Genomic DNA, 26,732 nt, shown 5'->3' on the forward strand with positions numbered 1-26,732 from the left:
TTCTCCCACTCTCTCTGAGCCTTTTCTTTTTTCTCTTTCGCTCTCTTCCTTTTACACAAGCTGTGTAGAGGGATTTAAATTCCAATCCGGAACTCGGAATCGCGCGCCTTGAATGACGGGAGTCGTAGTTTCCGTGACTCCTCCCTAACCGCTTTTCACGCCGATTCCTCCCGACAGTGAAAAACTACAACTCCCAAGAATGCACCACGAGGGTGGCCAGCAGCCCAGGCGCACGCGCCCTGAGGCCGCAGGATTTGAATCGGCGGCGTTGTTATTGACGCCATATTGGGGCCGGCGGCGGGTGGAAGAGTCGTACAGTGGAGGGGGAAGCGGCTGGACGTGTTCGGTGGCGCTCCTGCCGCCGCCGCCGCCACCGCCACCTCTCAATCCCGCCGCATCGACCGACGCTCTCTAGCTTCTGACGCTGCTCGGGCGTCTTAGGAGCCGCGTTGCAGCCTCACACCTCACGGGGCTGGTTTCGACTTCTGAGGGAGCCGGTCTCCGCGCAGGAGCGCCTCAGGCGCGGCGCAAAGCCCGAACGGACGGCGGGGGCGGCCGGAGCCTCTCCCGGGGGAGCCGCGCCTGAGGAGGCGGAAGAGCCCCCCCCACCCCCGACGCGGCTGGCGTGAGCCGCCGCCACCGCCCCTCCCGCCCTCGCCCCGGCCGGCCCGGGCCACTGCCCCTGCCGCGGAGGCAGCAGCGGCGGCGGCGGCTCTGCTCCCCTTGCCGGCGCTTCGCCACCCGCCTTTCCGCTCTTGAGCCGGTCGGTTAGGCTCTTTTCGGGGCCCCGCTCTGCCCCCCCTTCCCTCGTCCTCCCCTCCCCGACCCAACACGAGCCCGGCGCCCCAGCCATGGCGTGCGGAGCCACTCTGAAACGGACTCTGGATTTCGACCCGCTGCTGAGCCCGGCGTCCCCGAAGCGGAGGCGATGTGCGCCATTGTCGGCGCCCACCTCGGCCGCCGCCTCCCCGTTGTCGGCCGCCGCGGCCACCGCCGCCTCCTTCTCGGCCGCCGCCGCCTCGCCGCAGAAGTATCTCCGAATGGAGCCATCTCCCTTCGGCGACGTCTCCTCCCGCCTCACCACAGGTGGGACTCGGCCCCGCGGCCGCTGTGGGGGGAGGGGGCGAGAGGACGGGGGTCGGGTGCCCGGGCCGCGTCCGAGGGACTGGACTGCCGGACCGGCCCCCGGGCTTAGCGGAGCCCTCGGGCGACCACGACCACAGTCCTATTCACGAGCTCCTCCAGCCTCGGAGACACAATGGGAACGGCTTGGGGGGGGGGAGTCGGGAGCGGGGGGGTAGGGGCCGTGCCTCGCCGGGTATTGTGGGGAAGAGGAAGGTCCTTTTCTTTGCGCCGAGGGACCAGAATTGAGCGTTTCCGTAGTTTGGAGAGCCCAAGCGGAAATGATCAGAGAGGGTGCTACACGGAAATCTAGGCAAGCGAAGGGTCACGCGTTCACCCGACTCTCGGTGGCTGTCTCCCCGGCATCGATTGGTTGCACCTATCAAGTCTGGGACTGGGTGGTTGGAGGCGAGGCGGCAGCCCCTCCTCCCTTTCAGACTTGGCTGATTTTAGTACGGAGGGGGTGGGGAGGGATGTCACTGGGGCGAGATCTAGGCCTGTCATTAATCACCCACAAGAACGCCACTTGGGCTGAGTCAAGACCTGTTTCCCTAGCAGGGTCAACAACAAAGAAACTGCTCTTCCCGAGTGCCGTAATCTGATCGCACTATACGTCTAGACCTTGAGAAACTCGAACTTTTAATGAAAAGCAAATTGTATTGAAAATCGGGGCTGAGTAGTTGCTTTTAGTTGGAAGTGCTTTATTTCTGCCCGACAAACTCTGTTGGGCGAAAAAGCCCAGGCCTTGGGAATAATAAATCAACCCAAGATTCCAAGGGACTTCAGACTATTTTTGCTTTTCATCTTGAGACATTTCCTGAAAGTGACTGTGGGGAACTGCCTTTTGGCTGCTTTGTACTGCATGTGTGTGTCCATTTTTTTCTGTACTTTAAAAGTCCTTGTGTGCTCCTGGCACAGTCTTAAGATAGGTTTTTGTGGACTGGTAGTGTAAATGTTTCCTTTGTGTGTGTAGCCAGCAAAGGTTTCGTGTGTGTGAGCCTTTGGTAATAACATGATCTGTAGACAAAGCCTTTTCATAATTTGATTTACATGTTTCTTTATCGTTAGCTTAAAAAAAAAATCTGTGGGCAGTATTTACCTGCATTTGGTAACTTCCATCTGGAATTGACTTAGTTTTGGTTTTTTTTCAGGTCAGATTTTTAAAATATCCTTCCCCAAATATATGGGGAGAACCTCAAATGCCTAGGCTACCATTTTTTGCTATTGAAACAGTGTCAAGAATGAGCTCCTGGTGGTTAACATTATTTTTAGAGTTTGTCTTTTTAGTGAAATGCTGTCATTGAAAGTTGAAATGATACTGTGGAGTCTGTACTTCATAAGGCCACTTAAAAATAGCTCTAGCTAACCAGCAGTAAATTTCATGGGGGGGGGTGTGAATTAATACATTGTTAGGTTTGGGAGTTAAAGTATATCTAAATGCTAAAATAGTCTTGAGCATATAAGGTAGGTCAGCTAGGGGCTATATTTGTTCTCACTTTAAAGGGAATTAATTCAGAAAGAATTGTGATCCTTTGCAAATTTGTCATTTCATTGATGTATTTGAAGTATTGGCTAATGCAGTTGGCTGCACATTATCTTACATTTCAGTTAAGTGGACTATAATAGTAAAATGACTGGAATTATTGGAATCGTTTAAGCCTGCTGATTCAAATTCACATTTTCCAAAATATTGCTGTTTTGTTTTTCAAGGTGTTTTTGACATCTACTTGAAGTTTGATCATATCCTAACTCTAAAACCACACCCTGATATTTATTGAGTCTGTGAAAAGTTTTTTTTAGCTATTTCAGCTAGAGAAAAGCAGTTAAAATTGCATAACTTTTGAATTGCTAGAATTTACCTTTTTAACTATGATTTTGAATGACACTTTACATGTAATTTAATTTAGCCTTGTGTTTACATGGCCAGTTTTGGGCATGCTCCTGTAATGGTTCTTGTAATCATGGTGTCATAATGGGAGCTGCAGTGTCGTGCAGGTATCAAAGAGCTTCCCAGTTTTCATGTCATCTAACTTGGAAATAATTTCCTCAAATACCTAATTTTTAGATTCCTATTTTAAAAGTGGTGATTCCTAAACTTTTACAAGAGTGAATGCCCATGTGTCCTTAGCAGAAATAAGTAGCTGGGATTGGGAACGGAAAGCAACTTACCAAATTGAGATTGACTGGGGCTCTATGGAAGCTCTTTGTTTTCACTTCTGTGAGTTCAAATATAATTTAAACAATATACAACTAGACTACTGAAGTGAATTATTTTTCAGAGCATGTGCACAATTTATCATGATTTTATCATTGTTCTCTGGATATGTATATAGTGTTTTCTGGATATGTATATAGTGTTTTCTGATATGTAGTTGAAGTCATGTTGAGGCTTTACTAGTAGTTTCAGGAACTAGGACATCTGTTTTAAACCCTAGCTTTGTTTTTTGTTTTTGTTTTTGTTTTAGTCATCCCAGGAAGGTTATTCCAAAGTTTGACTTGATGACTGTTATTTAAATCAATATTTTTCAAACTAGTGCAACTTAATACCAGGAAAAATGAAAGAGCTGGCAAATAAATTTTATTGGAACACAGCCATGCTCATTCTTTTTTTTTTTTTTTTAAAGTATTGTCCATGTCCCTTGCAGGCTACAATAGCGGGGTCGAGTAATTGTGACAGAGACTGTATTTTCCCAAAGCTCAGATATTTACTGTCTGGTCCTTTTCAGAAAAAGTTTGCCCAACCCTGGTTGAGGGTGTCAGCAGTGAGGTCTGTAATAACCCCTGAATGTGGAAAAGGAAAAGTGAATGATAACTGAAGGTGTGTGGGAGGGGAACCATTGGCTGTGGTTGGGAAAATGAATGCCTCTCCTAGCTTCATTAGTACTCATCCTGGCAAGTTAGTTGAAAACAGATTCAGAGTGTTCTATCCTTGTCGATTGGTTTTTGAAACATCTCAGAATATTATCATTTAGCCAAAAGATTATCGTGACATTCCCAAGAACAAAATTATTTTAATAAAACCAAAATATTATACTTGTCAGTCAAATCCAAGACATTGTTATTGATAATTGTGTAGTGAATGAATGAGTGGTTGAGTGAAGTGATCCCTCTATGGACTCAACCTATTTGTGAGTTTGCTAGGCACCTTTATATACATTGTTTGACTTGTTACCATTGCTCTAGTCTGCCTTAGGAATTGAGTTGGATGAAGAGTTAAATTCCTTTGTAAAAACTCATTGTATTTGCTGGAAACTTGCCATCAAGAATGGAAATTGCAGCTTGTGAATGGGGAAGGGTTTACAGGAACTTAGATTGTTTTGTGGACATTGATACATGCCTGCAAATGGAGACACCAGCTGGCTTAAATGAAGTATAAATGGTTCTACACAAACAAATGAGATGTCTGTTGGAGGAGGCAACATTTCATTTCAGATGTCATTTATATTGAGCCAGAAGTGGTTTTAATATTTTGTGGTTATTTAGACAGCTGTTAAGTTGCTTCTAGTTTCTCAGTGGATTTGGCAAATAAACTGTTTTTAATGGTCTTTGTACTTTAAACCTGATATTTTATTTAGGACTGCATATGTAGCTGTATTTATTTAATAGTTGTATGACTTATGCATTTAATAATCATGTACATTTATAGCCATTAAAAGCAGCATGCAGTTGTATTCATTATTGAGCTGTTTTGTTTTGAAAGTAGGAAAATGAAAGCCTATCTTGAACACAGAAACACATTGGGTAAACATGGCTAGATCAGAGGACAGGGTTGTTAGCTCTCTTTAGGTGAAAATGCTCCTAGCCACCATGGTTGCTACAGAGACGTACACTAAGATGTAAAGGAGAATAATAAATTTTTTCAGTTTTCTTGAAGGGCTTTATAGGAAAGAGAATATATTGGGTATTATTCAGATAGGTCTTTCCTATGTGTTTAGATAGACCCAGGAAGACAGTGATAGAAATGCTTTTGTTTTGAAAGGTTGAGAATAAGAGATTCATTGGAATTGCCCAGTTTTGTGTTATTTTTCCTCTTTGAAAAGAAACCTTTGATTCATCTTCCATTTAAAGAAGAATGCAGTAATGATAGCATAGGTTAAGTTTGGACCTCTTGGATAGTTGGTTCATGAAACAAGATAATGAATGGTACTGGGGTTGGGTCTTTTCAAGTACTCATAAGTGAATTAACCAGCAACTTAATGGTCCTTGCAGTCTTTGCATTAACACTGTGCTAGTACTGTTGACTCACAGAATGTTGTTCTCTATGCATATGTGAAACCACAGTGAATTTCTTGCCTTTGAGAAGACTACCTACAAGGGTGGAATACTTGTTCAAGCCTATATGAACCATCTGCAGATGGTAAAGAGGTTTTCACAAATGAATCTAGTTTAAGAGATTCGTCTTCAATTTTACTGCTGAGCATAAGGATTCTAGAACTCAGCTTACCAATGTTTTACAACTTTCTAAACACCTGAGAAATGTGATGCATCAGTGGCAGTCTTGTAGCAAAGACCGTTAGTTAAAAGGAATGTCCCCTGGATTTTGAGGGGATAGATGGGACTTGTAGAGTTTGAAAATAACCCCAGAGGTATTCTTATCTGCCATCCTTTCCCTCTTAGTTAATGTCTTACCACAAATAAAGTTTTAAAATATTAATTGAATGTATTTGTTGAATTAATCAAGCCTTGGCATCTCCCAAGGTTCTTAGAGACTCGGAAGTTTAAGGAAAAAAATACAATTTCATTTCTACTCCTCCTTCTGTACCACTTTTTCTTTTTAGATTGTTTTGTGACAAAGCCACAATATGTGACAACATGTATATTTTTTTAATTGTGACTCAAACAAATGAGTAGTAACAAGAAATACAGCATTTATTTAGTTTAAGACTTTGAACAATACTTTTTTGAGGTGCTTGAAGTCTACTTCTCAGTATTCCCTCATCTTTCTGGACAGTGATAAACATGGTTATGTGCGTTTCAGTATTTGAAATAGCCCATTTACAAGGATTTTACCATTTTCAGAGATTTGCTGGTTCGAAGAATTACATTTTTAAAGATTTTATGTGATTTTTAGGAGAAAATATTTTGTAATATGAAGTTCTGAGCTTTCATTTCTAAAGGGATTGAATGATTTAAGTTAAAACAATTTTTTTTGCATGAGAAGATACTGCAGTTATAATTGAGCAGGGAGAGAATGCTTGCAGGTAAATTAAAAATCTACTGTATGTCAAGTTGTCAGCTTTGATATTTATTTTCAGCCTTTTGATCAAAATTTTGCATTATGCCAGATTGTGTAATCTTTCTTGTGATGATAGGTTTTTTTGGGTAGTGGTAGTGGTTTTTATCTTTCCAACGCTAGAAAAACAGCTCAGAATATGCTTGTAGTTTGTCTTGGAGTATAACTTTCTTCCTCCCTTTACAAATCGTAAGTCATTAATTTTTATCTGTCACAAATGTCATAGGCAGATCATCCTGAAGTATAAATGCTTTGCAACATTCTGATTTTATTAAAATGTGACCTTTTATTACTGTGATTTTTTTCAGTAATACAACCTTTGAGTTTGACTTAGTTTTTAATTTCTACATCTATTCATGTATCTGGATTTTCTCAGCATTATTAAAAAATCTAAATACTTCCTCTAGAAGTCACTTGTTCAAGCTTTTATGAACCTCATAAGTTTGAGTTCCAGATTCTATGCTGGTTAGGCAAAGAAAAGACAAAGTCTGTCCAGGGACTGACAGAGCTGCCACTGCTGATAACTTTTTAAAGCCAGCTAAACTTGAATAAAAATACCATAAACTTTATGCTTTATCAAAATACCTATTTTAATTCTTTGTGGACAGTTGTCCACATTAGCATTATTTTCACCTTTGGCAGCCTAAGCATTGAAATTGGTTTACTTAATTAAGTCACACTTTTACTATTGAAGTTTATGTATTGGCTGTTTCTGAAAGTGTTCTAGTCTGTGGTGTGCATTCTGACTTTGGTTTATTAGCATTTATCTTCATTTCCATTAATGTTAATTCTTAGAAAACTCCGTCTAAAGATCAAACTAAAGGGAGGAAGTTTGGAGGGAGGGACCTGGAAGAGTTGATTTTCTTTCTTTTGTTTCTTTAAAAAAAAAAAAATAGTATCATTGAACTGATGTAGCAATTGAAGAATAGAATGTGGAGTAGAATTTGAAGGATTGCAGAAAGCCAACTTTTCAAACATTACTTTCCTTGAACTTTGCCTTTTGTTACAGAAGATTGCCTTGTTCCTAGTGCTGATACATAATTCTCTGGAAGAAAAACTTGTCTAAGCAGTATAATTGGTTAAAAGTGTAGGAGGTTTTAGGTGGTTGTGACAGAACAGGGGAACCTGATCCATGGCCCAAGGTGAAATAGTACATTATCAGAAGCTGGTCTTGTAATCAGTCCTGTGTGTGTGGTAATGCCGACCTACCAATTTAGAGTGATTCCTAACTTTGGAAACACCAATAAAACATTCTGGTTAGTTATAGATGCCTGTCCTCAGCAGGGGCTGTTTAGAGACACTTGAAGCATCCTTTTTATAAGTACCCGGATATAACATGAAAATTTCTTATAATTATTTTGTTAACAGCCAGTGATTGCAATTGCAGGGCTCTAGGTAAATGAGAATTATGCTCCATTTTGGTCACTACCTTCTTAACAGTCATAGAGTTTGACGTTTCAGTGTATGAAGTATTAATATAATACATGGCAGTGGATCCCTCTATTCTAACTGACATCCTGCTTTTTAAGAATTCGCTCTCCTCATTGTGATACATTTTAATTTCAGGTACTTAGCGGAATATTGGCTAGGTGTACTAATACTGGAGAGGGTAGTAGATGTTAAGAGGTTAGGTCCTGAGATCAGGCTTGGGTTTACCTTCTTTCAGCTGTATGACCTTTCAGAAGACATTGAAGCAAAGCCTCATTTTCCTCATCTGTAAAATTACGCACGTGATTATAGTAGTATCTGCCTCCTAGGGATGTTGTGAGAATTAAGAGCATTTCTTGTCCCTGAGTGCTGGAGATAGTTACAGTAGGGCAACTTCAAACAGGACTTTTTACATTGTCCATCAGTCGTGCCATTTTTCAGTGAATAACCATGCCTTTTACTTCACAGAAAAAATAGAGGCCATCAAATGGTAGCTTCTTCATTTTTCCCAGTACCAACACTACCAATGTTTGTGCCTATGTTTTTTTTGTATCATTGAGGAAGATTAAATGAGATAGTGAGGGAAGGATCCCACTTCTCTCCAAAGGAACCTTATCCTCTGATTTTTATCTCTCAACCAGATCTTTGCTTTTGGCTTTAAATATGGTCAGGCTTCTCATTATAAAGTAAATGAAGCATCCTCATTTTCCTCCAGCAGTCATCCAGATTTCTCCACTTCAAAACCAAATTCAAAGAGCTTTCAGGTAGTCTACTTGCTTCCATTTCTTTGGCTCTCAACTTACTCCTAGTATATTTGTATCTCAGACAGCTCTTGTCAAGCCACTGATGACTTGCATGGCACACAATCAATCCTCATCTTGTTTGACCTTTCTTATTACAGCATTCGCACTGCTGACACTCCCTTCTTTTTGAAATACCTTTTGTATTTTAACCTTCTGCGATAGCACTGTTTTCTTCCACTTCTCCAGCTGCTTCTCAAGCTGCTTTTTGTCTTCATCTGGCCATAAACTTAGGAGTTCTTTAGTTCTAGGTTCAGCTCCATTCCTGTCTAGCTTAATAGCTCCCTGAGTGATCACATGCATGCTCCTGACTTCCTACAGGTGACTTTCTAATTTATATCTTTAGTTCAGGCCGTTCCTCTCAGGTCCAGCCATGGGAAGTTTAGACTTTTTATTGTCATACCTTCCCAGAAGGCTTTCTTTGCCCAGAAGTCAGAATTTTCTCGAAATCTGTTGACTTTTAAGTATTCACAACTAAGTTACAAAATACATGGGATAAACAAAAGATGTCTGTAGGTTTCCAATCAGTGTCTTCTGGCGTGAGAGACAGTCTTACTTGCTCTTTTTAAAGCAGACAGAGTGGAAAAGCAAATGCATTTGTCTACTTTCAATCACATAATGAATATAAAATTCATATAAATGAATCAATATATGTATGTTACTGTCATGTAATGAATCTCTTTAAGTAGGTCCAAGTTTAAATTGATTTACAGAATATTTACAGAATATTTTCCTGCTTGGGGGAGTGGTATGTCTGTCTCCGAACGACAAAAGCCATCCAGGTGAGAGTGGCAAAATGAATTAGATCATCCTTAATATTTTGGTACTTGTAATAATCTCTGCTTTCCTTCTCTTCCCCTCCATTTCGTGGCATGTCCAATAATACATAAACCAAGCACTTTTTTTTTTAATTGCCACAGTAGAGGAGTTACTATTTTAAGCAGGGGATAGAAATTTAAATGCCCATAGTTCAGGCAAGTAATAAAAATGAGTGAATGAGGTGAGGACTTGTGAATTCCAATCTTGCTCCTGGCCTGCAGTATCACCTGGAAACTCAATAGAAATGCCTAACTCAGTCTCCGTCCCTCATATTCTTCATTTTAACAAAATCCCCAGGTGGTTTGCGTGTGCAAAGCTTTAGAAGCACTTGAGAACTTAAGCCCAAAAGGTAGCAGCCGCTCTTCAGCTGAATTTTGCCACATAGTCCAATACCTCCTCACCACTCCCCCCCAACAGCAGTAGCCAAAAATCTGACTTTTAATGTAAAATCACCCAACTTTTAAATGTTGGCCACATTGTTTTAAAAAGAAAGTATTCAGGCCAGACATGTCTTTGGGTTCCATTTAGCTCCTAAATCATCAGTTTGCAGCCACTGGTTTCCAGGTGTGCTATATCTCGATATTTATGTGCATATGTGTGTTTTGGGTGTCCTAATGTGTGTTAGGGTTTGTTCTTTAGCTTGATTGTGCTGCCCTACAGTCCTCCTCAAGGAGTCTGCTCTCTGTCCTTCCAAACCTTACCTTGTTTTGATGGCCCATGGTTAATTGGAATAGAAGCTGAAACTTGCCTTGGCACTGAATGTTTTCTGTAGCTTGCATATTTGGGTTTTGGATTTTGGATGGTTCAGTTTCCCCCTTCTCTTCACCATTTACTTCTTTTTTTTTGTTCTTATTACTTGGTGTTTTCCTAGCTTGTAAGCTATTTGAGAAGACATTTGCAGATAGTAAAGAAGTAAACAACAAAAGCAGCATGGTTAACATATATCCCTTTAGAATCTAGTGTAATATAAAATATAGAGGTATGAAACTTCTTGGATATCAGGGAGGAGCTACCTGCTGATTGAGCGTTGTTGGACTCCTTGCATTAGTGACTCCCACTGCGCAGTTATTTTGTAATTTATACTTCAACCTGAAGGATTTTAATAAATTGAGCCATTTATTTCAAGTAAGTAATCATTGGCTACTGTAGTTCCAGTGAAATAATAGAATTTGACCTGTAGGTAATTATAGTTATTTCTCCTCTTGTAGGAGATAAATGAATGCCTCTTATACAGTAAAATATTATGTAATGTAAATTTAGAATCTCAGCCAGTTGCTTTTAAAATACTGTAGCCAATATCCTAGTGTTTATATAATTGTGTGTAGCTATATTATGCTTACTAGGATTCATGGTAATCCAAATAGAAGTTAAAACTGTAGATACAACTTAACAATCTTGTGTTAAAAATTTGGTTCCAGGTTCCTTTGACATAGCAATAATTTTGAAGTAAATTTAAAATGGCATCAGCTCATTCTTTTTAGTTAGATAGCTCTTGGCTGGATAAGAACATTGTCCTTAAGTTTCCCTCAAGGAGTCCATAAGAACTGTGTTAGTTTCTGATCAGATGATCTGGGAGAATAGCTGAATTACAAAGATGGGTCTCCATAGCAACTCTGAATTCTGTGTTTTAATTTATAAAGTAGACATGGCAATGTCTGTGTAGTTCTGAGCTCTAGATTTGGTCTGTTATTTTATTTGGAACAGTTTCCGTTTTAGGTCTTAATGGCTACTGCAGGTTTTCTGTACTTAATTGTGTACAGATTTTTCATTTTATTTGTGTTCCTCCCTAGCACTGACAGGCTTTCAAGATATATTTCATTTTTAATCCCATTGTTTGAGTTAAATCTGTCTGGATGAACTTTTACCTTGTTTTTTTTTTTTTTTTTAAATACGAAGCAACTTTCACAGAAGCGATCATTTATTTTTTTATATTTATTTTTTATTTCTGGCTGTGTTGGGTCTTCGTTTCGCGCGAGGGCTTTCTCTAGTTGCGGCAAGTGGGGGCCACTCTTCATCGCGGTGCGCGGGCCTCTCACTATCGCGGCCCCTCCTGCTGCGGGGCACCGGCTCCAGACGCGCAGGCTCAGTAGTTGTGGCTCACGGGCCTAGTTGCTCCGCGGCATGTGGGATCTTCCCAGACCAGGGCTTGAACCCGTGTCCCCTGCCTTAGCAGGCTTTTACCTTGTTTGTTTTCAAAGGTACTCCATAGAGAAATTAGCATATTAGGTGATAATAAAGGGGTTTTACACAACTAAACTTAAAACTGTTAACGAAGCCTTACTGTTTGATCTAGTAATTATGTCAGTAGGAAAACAGGAAGTCCATCCATACAAGTCTGGAGCAAAAAGTTTAGTTTCACATATCACCAAGTTTTAGACATCTTATGGTTATGGACTCTAGAGAGATACTTGACAAACCCTCACCCCCACCCCCCATTTTGTGGTTCTCCTTTAAACACATTTCTGGTTGCTTTTAATTCCATTTTCCCTTTGCTCTCAGTCCCATCTTGATGCTGTTTCTCTTACCATTATCAACTCAGTTATTTTTTTTATCCCATCAACTTTTCCCTGCTTATATTGTTGACCTTGTTCTTTGTGACCAGGGTTTTTCAAGTAATCATTGGCAACAAAGATGAGTAAACAGGCTTTATTGCCTCAGGCCAGGCCTTTCTTTTCTTTTCACATTTACCTAGGTTTTTTTGTTTATATGTATTTTTTAATATTCCAAAGGAATAAGTGCTGGCTCACTGACAGTCTGCCTATTACGGAGGAGAATTTTATTAGCATTCTCAATGGTATTTACTGATTTGAGAATGCAAATGTCATTAGTCATAAATTTGCTAATTCTGACCTGCACTTAACCTAGTACAGTGCAAGAAACTCTTACAAGTATTTTACAGTTAACCTTTGAACAGTGTGGGCTTGAACTGACAGGTCAATAGTAAATACTATAGTACTTCACCATCCAAAGGTGGTTAAATCCAAGGATGTGGAACCCCGCCGACGTGGAGGAACCGTACTCTTGGATACAGGGGCCAACTACAAGTTAATGTGGATTTTCAACTGCGGAAGAGTCTGCACCCCAAATCCCCATGTTGTTCAGGGATTGACCTTATAGTACAAGGGTGATGTAGTTTTAAGGATTTTGAAAAGGGATATACCACAACCATTTGTAGTATAGATTGTCGTGAAAATAACTCCATATTTTGCTCCAAGTGATTTGCTGCAAATTTAATCTTTGCTTCATAAGCCAAATATGAAGTCTGCATGATTAAAACTGATAATGTTAGTGAAGCTTTATTTGACTTTCTTTAATGGACTGGTAAATTTTTTTGGCAACACCATGTCAGAAGTTACGTGTACTTGGAATAAAATGTCACATTCTAGTTTGATAAGAGATGGCTAGATTTAAGTAGTTTAAGACTAAGTAGACATAGGTACTTTATTGATGTCTGGAAGGCCTTTATCCACCTGGCATGGAAGCAACTAAAGTTGGCCAAATATGTAAGTTGAGCTTAAAATGTGAATTGTGGAATATTGAATTTGGGGAGATTTCTTGGTTATTAGCTTCAAAACTGCATATACCTCTGAACCAAGATAACGTGAACTTGAAGCTTGTAGTTAGCTTTTTGCTGCTTTGAACATTGAGGGTTTTGGTCACGTTAAATTGGACCATTCACTTCATAACGTTGTTGATCACATGTTACCAGTATTAGGGCATCTGAGGGCACAGTGAGGCTTAGATGACATAGTTGTATCATAATAGATATAAAAAGCAGTGCAGTAGCATTCGAAATTCTTCAGCTCTGACAGTAATCAAGTGTTGGCAAAGATGTGGAGAAGCTGGAACTCATACATTGCTGGTGGGAATGCAAAATGTACAGTTACTCTGGAAAATGGTTTGGCAGTTTCTTACAAAGTAGAGCTATGCACTTACCATATAATCAGGCCATCCAGTTCCACTCCTAGGTATTTACTTAAGAGAAATGAAAATTTGTCCACCTATAGACTTGTACTTGAATATTCATAATAGCCCCCAATTGGAAACAATCCAAATGTCCACTAAAAGGAGAACAGTTAAGTTGTGATGTATACACAATGGAATACTAATTAATAAAAAGGAATTACGGTTTGATGCAACATCATGTATGAATCTCAAAAGCATTTTGCTAAGTGAAAGAAGGCAAAAATCTACACTCTTTTAGAAAAGACAAAACTATAATGACAGCGGATAAGTAGCAGTGGTGTTGGTAAAGGTGGTGAATAGGAATATGAGAGAACTTTTGGGGGGTGATAAAGTTCATTATTGTGGTTGTGGTGGTTCCAGGACTATGTATGCACTTGTCAGAACTCATCAAACTACATTTAAATTGGTGAATTCATTTGTAAGTTATGCCTTACAGTTCCTGTGCTTGTAATGATGTCTCTTATTAAGTATTAGATGGTATGGCGATTTTATAAAGCTACGTTATGTTAATCCTAGGCTAGATCTTGTTTGAGACTTTCAAATGAACAAATTGAGTCTGTTACAACTGTTCTTTTGGTACATCTTAGTTGTACTTTGATTTTGTGAAGCAAAAGGAAGAATAATCTGTGTGGTGATCAAAGAATAAGTCACACAAAAGAGGTTAAGATTAAGTTACTTTGTGCTAGTATATTTGAACTCTTTGGTTGTGAATAAACTTTAGGATGCTTTGAATGACACTTTTGATGAGGATGATGGTAGCTTTGAACATAAAATGATAAATGAGTGAAGCTTGCTATGAGATCGAAACATCATTACTTTAGAAACCTTTTAGAATATCGCTACTGAAAGAGTTGTTATTTAAGAAAAATGAGGATATGTGTGCCTGACCTGGTTGGTATAGAATGTTGCACTAGTTTTATTGGTCACCTGTGAATCTTAGGAAGCCTGTTTCTATCAAGGTGCTTAACTGTTCAATAGACAGCCTTTTATTTCACACTGGTAACTTTGTTTTTAAATTATAAACAATTTCACATAAATGGAAAAGGAGTGAACATGACCATGTTTAATATAAACAAATGTTAACATTCTGAAAAATATTAAATACATTCACACAACCATCCTGAGGTTAGTTATTCCAGTGTGTGAGTTCGCATTCATGTGTATGTAAACAGATTTGTTTACACACAACATTTACATAAATGGAATCTTCACTGGATATATCTTTTGCAGCTTGTTTTTATTTTTTAATTGATTTCTAATTATCAATACAATAATGAAACTGGCAGAATCTAAATTCTTACGGGACTGATTGATGTCCCCTCAGTCTTATCTCTCAAAAGCCCTAAAAGTCCTTACTGGGAAATAAAGTGAAAAGAGAGATGAGAAGTATATACCTGAAAAACAAAAACAAAAAAAAACCTCTAGTATTAAATTTTTTAAAAAGGATTGTTTTCATCTTACATAAATTTTTAGCCTTCAATTGAGTTTCAGTTCATTTTGAAATTGCATCATTGAATTGTTAAAATTATACTCCATTATATTTATGAAACATTTTATTGCCTGTTATTTCTGTTTTGGATTGGGATTAATAAACTTCTTGGGATGTAGTTTTCATGTGGATAACCTATTAATTTAGGAACTATGGTGGTGGTGAGAAAGTGTTTGGAGGGGAGTGGAAACCTCAGGGAGGGATTTTCTGGAGAGGCTAAATGATAACTATTTTGAATTAGAAATCTTCTAAAATGTATCATACTGGCCTAAAGGATATGTTCCTTATACTTTTTTATTCCTGGTTTGGTTGAAGATAATGGCACCTGTGGTGTAGTGGTTCTTAATTGAGTATCTGTTACGTACCAATCACTTTACATGGGTTTTTACCCCAAAGATTCAGAACAGTACTTTGCTGCTAATGCTGTAATATTCATCAATTCTGTTGAGCTTAATATTAATGGCTATGGCCACTTAATGTATGATGATTTTTTAGTTCACATCTACTCTGTCATTTTGCTGACCTGCTACTGTCACTTCTCACTGGTGTGTGACTGTATTTACATAGTCCTTCCTGCTTCTAATTATTTATGGTCTTAGAAAAACCTGTTAGTTTAATAGTTATGTGTGTGGTGAATAAATGACCTTTGAGTTTGGTACTCTTCAGAATCTGAGTTAAATACGTGTTTCAGTTCACAGACTCCCTTATCTTTACGTTGAATGAAAACCTTATTTTTTACTAGTCAGTGCTGAGAAAGAATGGTGTTGTAGAATAGCTGGATTCCAGGTGGTGTGTATGTGCTATTTCTGAATGAGTGTCCCCATTATGCTGAAACTAATTCCTCCCAGAACATAAGTTTTCTAGATATTATTTGAAGAGAATATTTTTGGTAGAACCCAACCTATTTTTTTTTAACTTGAAAGTTTATATTTTGCCAAATTTTGACTTTTTTCTTTTAGAACAAATTCTGTACAACATAAAACAAGAGTATAAGCGCATGCAGAAGAGAAGACATTTAGAAACTAGTTTCCAACAGACAGATCCATGTTGTACTTCTGATGCACAGCCACAGGCATTTCTCCTCAGCGGACCAGCTTCACCAGGTAATAACAGACTTACTAAGTAACATTTCCTTTCACTTATTATGGGAAAAAGTAATACAAGTTGCCTTCAGTCATCAAGCTCCTATTTCTCCCCTTGATTAAAAAAAAAAACATTTATACGAATTATTCATGATCTCTTAAAAATATGGTAAAAAAGTAAGTAATAGCCACCTGGATTCTCATGACTCAAAGGCAACCACCTGTATATAGTATCTCCTAAGTGGACTTCCCCATAAATGCTATGATTTGTAGCCTCCATTTAAAAAAAAAAAAAAAAGATATTGCCACATGTTTCTCTATTAGGTATAGATGTACCTTGCCATGGCTGAATACGATGCCATTTTATGGATTTCCCATAATTATTTAATAATGATAGATAGAATTTCTGCTATTACAGTATTTACAAAAATGTCCCTGAACATATACCCTCACATACTTTTGTTTTAGGATAGTCCCTAAAGGTTGATAATTTTGATCCTATATCGGTTTTTTCCCTGCCTCTTGTTGGAGAGAATAGTTTGCAAATACACTTTTTAAAATTTAAGATGTAAAACTCAGGGCTGTTTGAAGTGAAGGGAAAGTAAAACTTCTTACTAAAGAAGAGCCATCAAAAATGGTTCTTACTTTAGTAAAGTTCTCAGCAAAAATAGTTTTTTGTGTGACAGTAGTTGCCTGCTTGCCTTGCCTTCCCTTCCCTCCCAGCAGGGATAGGAAAACCAGGCAGAATAAGAAAACAAACATTCACAGGCTATAAAACAGTCAAATAAAATTAGATAAGGAAACATGAAATTGTTCAGAACTGCCAATTTGGTGGGCCAGGTATAAGTGGGTGAAACTTGGTAAGGGGAGGTGAGGGTAAGACAAGACTCTACCCTCAGCGGGAACCCAGCCCATCATAATTCATCACGTTACTTCTTACAAGATCAGTGAACTGGCAGTCTCAACTAACAAAGCTGCGAATTTGAAAGTGAATAAAGATAGAGCCTTACTTTTTAGTAGCTGTGGACTGAAGCTGGTATACTTTATTCTTATATACCAGAATACAAGGATTCTGGTATTCTGTTACAGCTTGTTGGTAGACACAGCACAAAAAAACATTTTTTTTTTTTTTGGACATACTGGTCCCAGCCATGCAAGTTATAAGGAGCAAGTGAAAAGAGGAATTGGGGCAGATAAACAGGACAAACAATTGATAGCAAATGTGTGTATTTATATGTGTCTAGAATACTTGCAGCAGTGTTACCGTGGATGACTATCATAATCCTGAGTTCGCAAAGATTAATTTTAGATGTTCTTTTCAAGAAAAGAGGAATGTTTTTGGAAAATCAAAGTGCCTTAAGTAATACTTTTAAGAGGAATGCATTCTGAAGAAATCTATCTACTAAGTGGCTGCTACATTAATAATATTTAAGGATGCTGAACCGTGAAATTTAATGTTGAATATTAGGGATATATTCTCAGTATTTCTTTTTATAAAGTCTCTTCTAGCTAATATCATTAATTTAAAAACAAAAAATTAAGTTTTGTATCTTGTCACATTGTCTCCACTCATCTTCACACTTTTTTCCCCCTTATATTTGATGGCATACATCTTGCTGTGTTCTTCCAAAGCCATAAGCTGATAGGATTAAACCTGTTTTAAGACTAAGGAGATGCTGTGCTAAAAACTGATAGAAAAATGCTTTTATTGATATATGGGCATTGAAAATATCCAAGTGAAACCTCCTCAGTTAGATGATGCTTTCTGTGACGGCTCTAAATCTGGTGCGGTTTTTGTTGTTGTTCATGTTGTACATAGGGACTCCATCAGCAACCTCCTCACCATTAAAAAAAGAACAGCCCTTATTCACTCTACGGCAGGTTGGGATGATCTGTGAACGTTTATTGAAAGAGCGTGAAGAGAAAGTTCGAGAAGAGTATGAAGAAATATTGAACACAAAACTTGCAGGTATGAGATGAGTTTTAGAGTCTCCCAGAAACTCATCCTAAGAAATGCATTCTTTCCCACATACACTTCACATCAGTTAAATTACCCTTTCTATACACGGGTACAGGGTATTTTCTAAGAACCAGAGAATTTCAATTCAAGAAAGGAAATGAACTTACCTGTAGCTCACGGTCCTCCTTAGTGACCTTAAGAAGTAGTATGTTAGCCATGGAGATCAGCAGCAGTATTAGGGAACTAGATTTTTCTTTTGGTATACCCTGTGCTTTGGCTGTTTACTTAGCTCAATTTGGTTGTGGGTTTTTTGACTTTGTATCTTTCATGATAATTTTGCCATCAGTTCTGGACACTTTAAGTAATCTAACTGGCACTGTGTACCTAATTTTAGAGTATCAAGCTGCTGCGGTCTTCTTTAAATTATCCCAAAAACTATTTTTTTCCCATAAAATTTGGTAATTTAAGTGTAGTAAATATATTATGTATGGTAACTTAATCAGAATTTCCCCCCGGATTTTTAAGCCACAGATTTTTACTGGATATTGATATTGTAAACTTCTTGATTAAGGAGTTAAATCAGTCAAGGTGCTAATATAGGTAAGAGAATTTGCTTAGTTATGTAACATCTTTTTTCTGTGGCACCTGATTAGGTTACAGGTGGATGTATCATATATTTTGGATGTATGGATGTATCATATATTTTGCTACGCTTTTGTTGTCCTGTTTCCCCTCATTGCAGTAAGTTGCCATTCACAGACCACTTATAATAACTTTCAGAGGAGAAAGATATCTTTTTATTTCAAGCCCTTTAAATTTAATAGGTTAAGAAATAAGCCCCACCCAGCCTATATGTGAGGTTGTGTGATTTGAACAAATGTAGGTTTCCTAAGCTCCATGCTCTTTCCATTTGATAAGCTATTATTACTGAGGTTTTGTGTCTGATTAAGTGCCAGCTTAGAATTGTCTCACTATATATATTGGACTTTTCAGTTTGTGTAGCTCTAATATATTAGAGAAGAGGGCATTTTTGCAAATCATGTAATTGATGTTTATCTTTATTTATAGAACAATATGATGCATTTGTGAAGTTCACGCATGATCAAATAATGCGACGATATGGAGAACAGCCTGCTAGTTGTAAGTATTTCATCTTTAAACCAAAAACAAGACAGTCTTTTATGGACAAGACGTTTGTTATAATTATAGTTTATTATAATTATCTTCATACCCAAGAAGAGACTTTAACAGAAAATCATGGAGAAAAAGTTTGGAGAGAAATAGGCAGCAAAACTTTACTAAGGCTTACTTTTGGTTACTTAAATACCTAGGGGCAAATACATTAGGGATGAAGATTTGGCATGTGTTTAAATTTTGACCTGAACTTAGCACTAATTTTCCTTTTTTCTCCCTTTAGATGTTTCATGAATCATGTTTTCTGCATTTGTGGGCTGCCTTGTTCCTTGTTGAGTTGTTGCAAGAGGTCCCAGTTATGACATGCAGCAATGCCAACACCCCCTGTGAATACAGGTTGTTTCAAGCTTTCATCAGTGGCAACCACTCCTAGGCAGCAACCGGTTTTGGAAATTTCCTTGATGTCAGTACCACCCGGATGTGGACCTTTGCTACCTGTATTAATGCCAGTGGCCTCATTTGCTGTATCATTACAATTTGGCTTCTTATATTAATGTTTGGAAAGGATTAAAGCTGGTATTCTAAGAACATGCCCTTCACTGGTTGTGTAAATAAAACTGTAGAATGACAATTCAGATGAAGTTAGTGTGATTTTAATTGTGCACTACAACCAAGCTGTAACCAGTTATTAATAATGTAGAGTGTAATCCCAGGACATTATTAAGCAAATAGCCTTCAGTGCTTCCTGTGAAATAGTGAAGGAGGAGGGCATTTCTGTACTCCAGGACTTCTTGGGGTTTCAGAATGGGTTTATATGATTCCCCCCCACCCTTTTTGGGTAGTTTTTATTTATTCTATCAGTCTTTTTAACAAATGTTTATGGCTGCATTTTTTTCCCAGTGTATCATTGTTTTACTGCCCTTGTAGTACTGGAATTTAGTTGGAAGAATAAAACATTTACTTCTAATCTGCTTGTTTTTAATGTACAGATGGGTAGTATTTGAATAAAGCCAGTGTTTTAAATGTAAGCATTGTCCAGGGATCAGTGAAGTTAATAAGATTTCAAAATCAGTCTTTTCACATACCAAATAATCTAAGATTTGAGTGCTATTTTCACAAACTGAGTTCTGACTCCAAAGTGTTTCTCTTCTGACTGCATGATAGGTTAAATAATATAGGTCAGTTTTAACAACTGTAGAATTTTTACTTTTTATTTATTTTTTAATTTATTTATGGCTGTGTTGGGTCTTCGTTTCTGTGCGAGGGCTTTCTCTAGTTGCGGCAAGCAGGGGCCACTCTTCATCGCGATGCGCGGGCCTCTCACTATCGCGGCCTGTCTTGTTGCGGAGCACAAGCTCCAGACGCGCAGGCTCAGCAGCTGTGGCTCACGGGCCTAGTTGCTCCGTGGCATGTGGGATCTTCCCAGACCAGGGCTCGAACCCGTGTCCCCTGCACTGGCAGGCAGACTCTCAACCACTGCGCCACCAGGGAAGCCCAAGAATTTTTACCTTTTTTAAAGGACATTATATGAAAGCATAATTCAGCACATCTAATTCCCTTTCCATACATGCTTTCCAAACACAGCTTTCCTATAATGAAGTGAGCAAAAATACTTAAGTGAATTCTTTTGTTAAATTCTATTAACATGTTTCTACTAATTAGGTCATAAATATACTGGGACATAAACATTTATAATTGACCTAATTAGTGGAATACACAAAAAGAATTTTTTCCCCTTTTTAACTTTAGTGATTGTATTTCACCAATTCTTTCTTTAAAACAAGGCCAAAAAGTGGTATAGGGCTTTCACAAGATCCCCAGGTAATTCATATGCCCATTAAGTGCCTGAGAAACATTGGTATAGTGCAGGGTGACCTTAAGTAGGGTGGATAATTCTACTTGGTTTTAATGGACTCATTCTCAACCTCAGCATTGCTGACAATTTGGGCCAGATTGGTTCTTTGTTGTGGGGAGACTTGTGTGTTGTAGGAGGTTCAGCAGCATTTCTGGCCTCAACCACTAGATGCCAATAGCACCCTCCCCCAGTTGTGACAACCAAAAAAATGTGCCTCCAGATACTGACAGATGTCCGGGGTGGGGGAAGAAAACAGTCCCCAGCCGAGAACCGCTGGTATAGTGGGACAGCATTTTAGAATGCAAGCAGTAAGTTAAGACGTGGAGGAGGAGGGCAGAGCAACTGTAAACATGCTTTATCCCTTCTCACCCCAAAATGACGAACATTCTTTTATATAATAAGCATGTGTGAATTTTTATGTAGATTTAAATTTATAAAAGAGCTGGTTTTTATATTTAGAGGGCAAGATATGCTAAAAGGAAATCAGTGCTGGCAATCTGAATGGAGCCACAAGTAATATGTTTTCATTCTAGATTCAGCTTTGATCAAGAAAAAAATTTCCTCCACAGCCAAGTTTCTGCTGTCCACCTTAGCAAAATGTCCTAGCTCATAGGCTCCTTACTGATTTTAAGTAGTGTGTGAGGTAATTTCAGAAAATAAAAAATGCGGGTAACTTCTTGGACTTAGTTAATCCAAGATTTAGATGGACCCAGTAGGTGGTGATTAGTGCAAATCACCAGCCGCACTTTGAGTTCCCAAAGAGCCCTGAAACTGCTTCTAGTAAGTAAGTAAGTACAGAATTTAGTGTGCTAACAGTCATCTTATTCTTTTACAGTAAAAGGCAGTGCTGGTGTGCTGCTGTACTCAGGTTACTGTAATGTGTTCAGTAAGTCACTATTAACAAGGCACATCACCAGGTATAGTTTGTATTAGGAAAAACAGGCACAGGCAATCTGAAAAAAATAAAGATTCTAGGTTTAAAAATATCAAAGCTATCTTTGGCCTATGGCAAGACCTTATATCCCTACAGAAAATGGTTTCCAAATGAGACACTGATTGCATGAGCAGTATTAACTGGGGTGCTTTCCCAGGTTCTACCCACAGAGACTGCTTTAGAAGACTAAAGAAGTGGGGAGGGAAGACTTGGAATCTGTTTAAATATGCTCCCCCGCTGATCCAAGCAGCTAGGGTTGGAAATGACTATACAATATTTGCCTTGTTAGGGTTCTCTTTACTCCCTTACTTCACAATTATTACAGTAATCGGTGTTAATAAGTGAATATCCTGCTCAAGCACCTAATGAGCTTGTCCTTGTCTACTCATTGGTAGGGCTCCAGCAATTCTCTGCTCCTGCCTCTGCCCTAGGTGAGGAGCATTAGCTCATTCAAAGACAGGGCCAGCAGTCCTCTCCTGCCTCCATTTCCTTTCTCTGTACTAGATCATTCCCATAAGGATAATAAACATGCTGTTAAGTCTTTTGATCTTATAATCCCTCTCTAGCTGTTACCTATTTTTCTGTTCTATAACCTTTAAAAGCAGAACTCAAAAATTTTCTAAATTTCCAATCTTCTCCTCCCCCCCTCCTTTTGTCACCAAATTTTTTTATTAGGAAAAAAAATCAAAACATAAAAGCTGAAAGATTGGTCCAACGATCCACTTAAAGGGAACAATTATTTTGCCATATTTGCTTTATATGCTTTGTATTTTTATTTTATTTGCTTTATATTTTTAACTGCTTCAAAGAACGTATACATGATGCATCTAAGAACAAGGGGTTTCTCCTACATAACTTCAGTAACATTATCCCACTTCAAGTAATGCTTCCCTAATTTAACATCTAGTCCATATTCAGATTTTCCCATTTGTCCTCAAAATGTCTTTTGCAGCTTTCTCGCTAAAGCAGGATTCAATCAAGATTCTGACTTTCTGGAACAACTAGGCCTGTTTTGTTGAATGTTTCTTTGTCATTAATTAATCAATGTCATTAATTTAAACTTTTCTATCCCTTTGCACTTACTGTAAACTGGAAGTTAGGTCTAAAGCATTTATTAGTTTCAGGTTAAACCTTTTGTATAAGAGGATGCTATGATCTCTGCAGTGTATCACACAAAGTATGGCGCTGTGTGATAAGTATGGACTAGTGATAAGTTTAGACACTTGTTAGGTCATCTGGTAGGTGATGGCTACCAGGCTTAGTCTTCACTATTCAACCACTCAGTCACCTATATTCCACATTGCTAAATCTAATCAACATTTGACCTTAAAACACTTTGTTCAGTTGGCTTGCAAGGTACTAACCACACTTGCCTGATTCTCCTCCCATTACTGGCTGCTGGCCCAGTCTTCCTGTCTCTGAACTTTAAAACATAACCAGAGTTTGACCTTGGGCTCCTTGCCCCCTCTGCTCATACTCACTTTGGTGATCTCATCTAATCCTAAAGATGGTTATATTCGCATCCCTGTGTGACCTTTCCACCTGGATATATAATGAGAGGTCTGAAGACGTCCGTCCAAAACCAAACTCCTTGTTTTTGCCTCTTAAACTTCTCCTCAGCTAATGGCATCTCCATTCAGAAGTTTCTCAGCCAAAAAACAGCCCTGAATTCCTCACATCCTTCACCCGATCTTGGATCCATCTAAAATCTCACCATCTACTATTACTCTCATTGACATTTGTGTCTTGCTTGGATGATTTCAGTGACCTCCAAGTTGGTCTTTGTTTTGCCTTATTTGCGTCTCCTCACCTATTCCAGTCTATTCTCATAGCAGTCAGTGATCCCTTAAAGGTCTAAGTCTTACCTAGATGGCTTCCCACCTATAGACGTTAAGGACTTTACAGTGGTCTACAGGGCCGTAACTTACCTGCCCTCCACCCCACCCCACTCAGTTTTGAGTTTCCCTCTTGCTCACTGCGTGTCCCACACTGGCCACCTTTGCTGTTCCTCCAGTGCAGCTTGCATACTGCCCTTAGGACCTCTGTTATTGCTGTTCTCTGTGTACGATGCACTTCTTCCATAAAACTTCATGGCTAAATCTTTTTATTCAAACATCATCTCAGGCCTGTTCTGACCACTGTTTAAAATTGCAGCATGATGTCCTGCTTCTTTTTGCTGTTTGTTTTTTTTTGTTTTGTTTTTTCTGTAATATACTATATAATTAATCGTTGTACTCCCTTTGCTAGAATGGCATGAGGGCAAAGATCTGTGCTCACTGAAGTATCACAAGTGCCCGCAACAGTGCCTGGCACATGGTATGCGCTCAATAAATACTTTGTGAAAAAATTTCAAACTACTTCAACAGTTTGAAATTTTCAAACATTTCAGATTAGTATTTCGTTAAATGCAAGATTTAGCGCATCAGAATATCCCATTTGTAAGTTTTTACAGTATTAAGGAATGGACATAATTAAGCTGACACTTTATAGGCTGGCTTGAGGGTTTTGTGCTCCATTAATGGCTACCACAAATGAGCTTCACGTTTCAATTTTACAGCTTTTTGAATATTTACAAAACAGTTTCCGTCCTGCTACTCCCTTACCTAATCTTTAAGTAGATAGTAAGAAAAATCAAAGTGGTTCAGTGCCTGACATGCATTTAGATAAGCTGAATTCAACTAAGTGCCTAGCAAAAGAAAAAGGAAGCAGGGCTCAGAGCCCTCAAGTGCCTCAGACTGACGTAAATCTGCTGGGTCTGTGTGAGGCCAGTTCCTCTGTACCTTACAGTGTAAGCATTTTGTCAAAAGGAATGGTTTCTAAACACAATTTTATCTGACGCTCATCTGCACCATTTGAAAGCTGAGGAAATTGCATTGTAGATACTGACGGTGTCTTCACGTTAATCAGACATGGAGTATTGCTGATTGCCTCACTTAGACAATAGGTGGAAAATCCTTAAAATCATTCACACATTCTTTCCCTAGATTTTACCAACCATAGTCAAAAATGAAACACATGATCGAGGGCACCTCTGATTGGAGGGGAATGGCTAGAGAATATTGAGAAAAAACAGTGACCTAGCTGCTGTTAAGATAAATCGTGGAAAACTTCACACGGTAGAAATCTATTCTCTGCTCTGATCATGAGCACTGGCAGAGGCTCTGCTCCATGCCCTCATTCAGGGACCCCTAGAAGACAGAGGCTCTGCCTTTAACACATGGATTCCAAGGTGTCAAAAGCCTCTTATTTGTCCAGTTTCTTCCTTATTGGTGGTGGTGTTTGTGTTTACATATCATAAATTCCTTACTTTCCAAGTTGACAGCCCTTTGTGCATATGTACATGTTTTTAAATTCTGCTGAATAAGAAATCCTGGCATCTTTTAGATGAAGACAATAAGACTTTTAATCTATCTGAACTAATGCTACTCTGGTAATTGTCTCAAAGCTTTGTAGGGCTAGACACTTTCTGCTCTGGCTTGCAATTATTTCTGGTACCTTGGGATTTACCTTTCTTTTTAACCCTGGCAACATTCTGACAATTTGTTTTGGAGTATATTTCATCTAGCACTTTTAGTTTTTGGAGCGGGAAGTGGGGAACGGAGCATTTATCCATTAATGTCATCTCGGCCCACCCTGTTGCCAGAGGGCTAAGATGCCCTTTATACTCAAAATACCTCCTTTACACTCCAGAATTAATGAAGTTTAAGTTATATATTAAGTTTGTTTATATTAAATTTTAAAACAGTTATACATTAAATTTGTCCTCAAAGCACACACACACAAAAAGACCTGCAAGTACACAGTTCTAAGGTTTGCAACTAAAACAGTCTTCACTGAATTTGGACTTTTTTTCTCCTGGTCATATTTGCATGGTAATTTTGGTATGTTAGTGAGTATACTTAAAGACACATCCCAGAATTCTCTTGGAAATAGAATATTAAATAATGAACTTGAGGTCTCTTTGTTTCATTGTCTTGATGAGTTCTTGTCATGGAAGAGATTCAGATGTCATTTCACCTGAGTCTTAAAAGGTTGATGTGATTTGTAAAGGCCTTAGAGGCTCTAAGACTCCATGACGGGTCATCCTTAAGTAGAATATTTACTGCCTTTAAGCATAAAGCCAAACAACTTGGGACTTAATTTTAAGTTGTAAGACTAAAGGAAATGGGGCAGCAGAGGCAGTTTTAGAACCTCTGTAGTCACTAGGAGAAACCTCTAGAATGTTCATCTTATTACATAATTTACTAAAGTGAGGAATGCCAGTGCAAGAAACTGGGGGAGCAGGAATAAGTACTATTAAATCAAATGCATATTAATAGATACTCCTAGACAAAGGAATTTACTACATTTATACATTATGTATGTTCAAGAACAATTTATTCGTAATTTCTTAATGACTGAAAATTGCGGTGATACTCTGAGAGAGGTTCTACTTGCAATGTTAGCATGTTACTTGTTGGATTCTAAAGTACTCCAAAGGTGCTTTGATACATTCCTGATAGGGATTAACAGTCTACTTTTCTGTTTAAACATCACACAGGGATTACACATTATTCTTCTTCCCAAGCAATCTTCCTCTACCGGTGTGTAAATATGATTGGTCTCCTTTTTCTTAAGCTAAATGCTATCTTTCTGGCTTCACTCATTTGCTTTCTAGCAGCCTCCCCATGTTAGCCTTGCCACATGGTCAGTCTTCTGTTTGGTAGGCTTTATAAATCCTAAAAGTTCTAGTTCAGAAACAGCTCTAATAAACCGAGCACTGGAGGCTATAGCTAAGGAAATTCACCGTGTACTTCTGACAAAAAAGAGTTAAAATCTCAATGTTAAAACATTATTTAGTAAACTGAATACATACTACTAAATTAAACTAAAACCCTAACTGGAAAACATTAAATGTAATTAGACTCTAC

At 38.6% G+C, this 26,732-nt stretch overlaps 2 protein-coding genes across 7 annotated transcripts in view; one reads left to right on the forward strand and one right to left on the reverse strand.

Moving 5' to 3' along the window:
- Positions 1-269: 269 nt before the first annotated feature.
- Positions 270-19,664, forward strand: AKIRIN2 (akirin 2). Its single transcript, XM_082474010.1, has 5 exons — positions 270-1,086; positions 15,817-15,960; positions 17,759-17,908; positions 18,968-19,039; positions 19,317-19,664. The coding sequence occupies exons 1-5, from the start codon at positions 852-854 to the stop codon at positions 19,325-19,327; spliced, it is 612 nt and encodes a 203-aa protein (XP_082330136.1). The 5' UTR covers positions 270-851; the 3' UTR covers positions 19,328-19,664.
- Positions 19,665-20,409: 745 nt separating this feature from the next.
- Positions 20,410-26,732, reverse strand: part of ORC3 (origin recognition complex subunit 3) — a 66,810-nt gene continuing 60,487 nt past the window's right edge. For 4 of the 6 annotated variants that reach the window (XM_082473946.1, XM_082473947.1, XM_082473945.1 and 1 more), the window contains one exon: positions 26,135-26,581. In XM_082473946.1, the coding sequence (XP_082330072.1) occupies positions 26,476-26,581 (106 nt within the window). In that variant the 3' untranslated portion in view covers positions 26,135-26,475. Of the gene's footprint in view, positions 21,842-26,134; positions 26,589-26,732 lie in introns of those variants that run through there. The other 2 variants (XM_082473948.1, XM_082473949.1) reach the window with 2 other exon arrangements.

This window comes from Balaenoptera physalus (genome assembly GCF_965194825.1).
Source record: "Balaenoptera physalus genome assembly, chromosome: 9".
Taxonomy (NCBI): Eukaryota; Metazoa; Chordata; class Mammalia; order Artiodactyla; family Balaenopteridae; genus Balaenoptera; species Balaenoptera physalus.

Excerpts from the sequence above, each read along its gene's own strand:
- AKIRIN2 (XM_082474010.1), top strand. The coding sequence starts at position 852 with ATGGCGTGCGGAGCCACTCTGAAACGGACTCTGGATTTCGACCCGCTG. Across the intron at positions 1,087-15,816 it reads CTCCTCCCGCCTCACCACAG|AACAAATTCTGTACAACATA; the intron begins GTGGGACTCGGC and ends TTTTTCTTTTAG. Across the intron at positions 15,961-17,758 it reads CAGCGGACCAGCTTCACCAG|GGACTCCATCAGCAACCTCC; the intron begins GTAATAACAGAC and ends TGTTGTACATAG.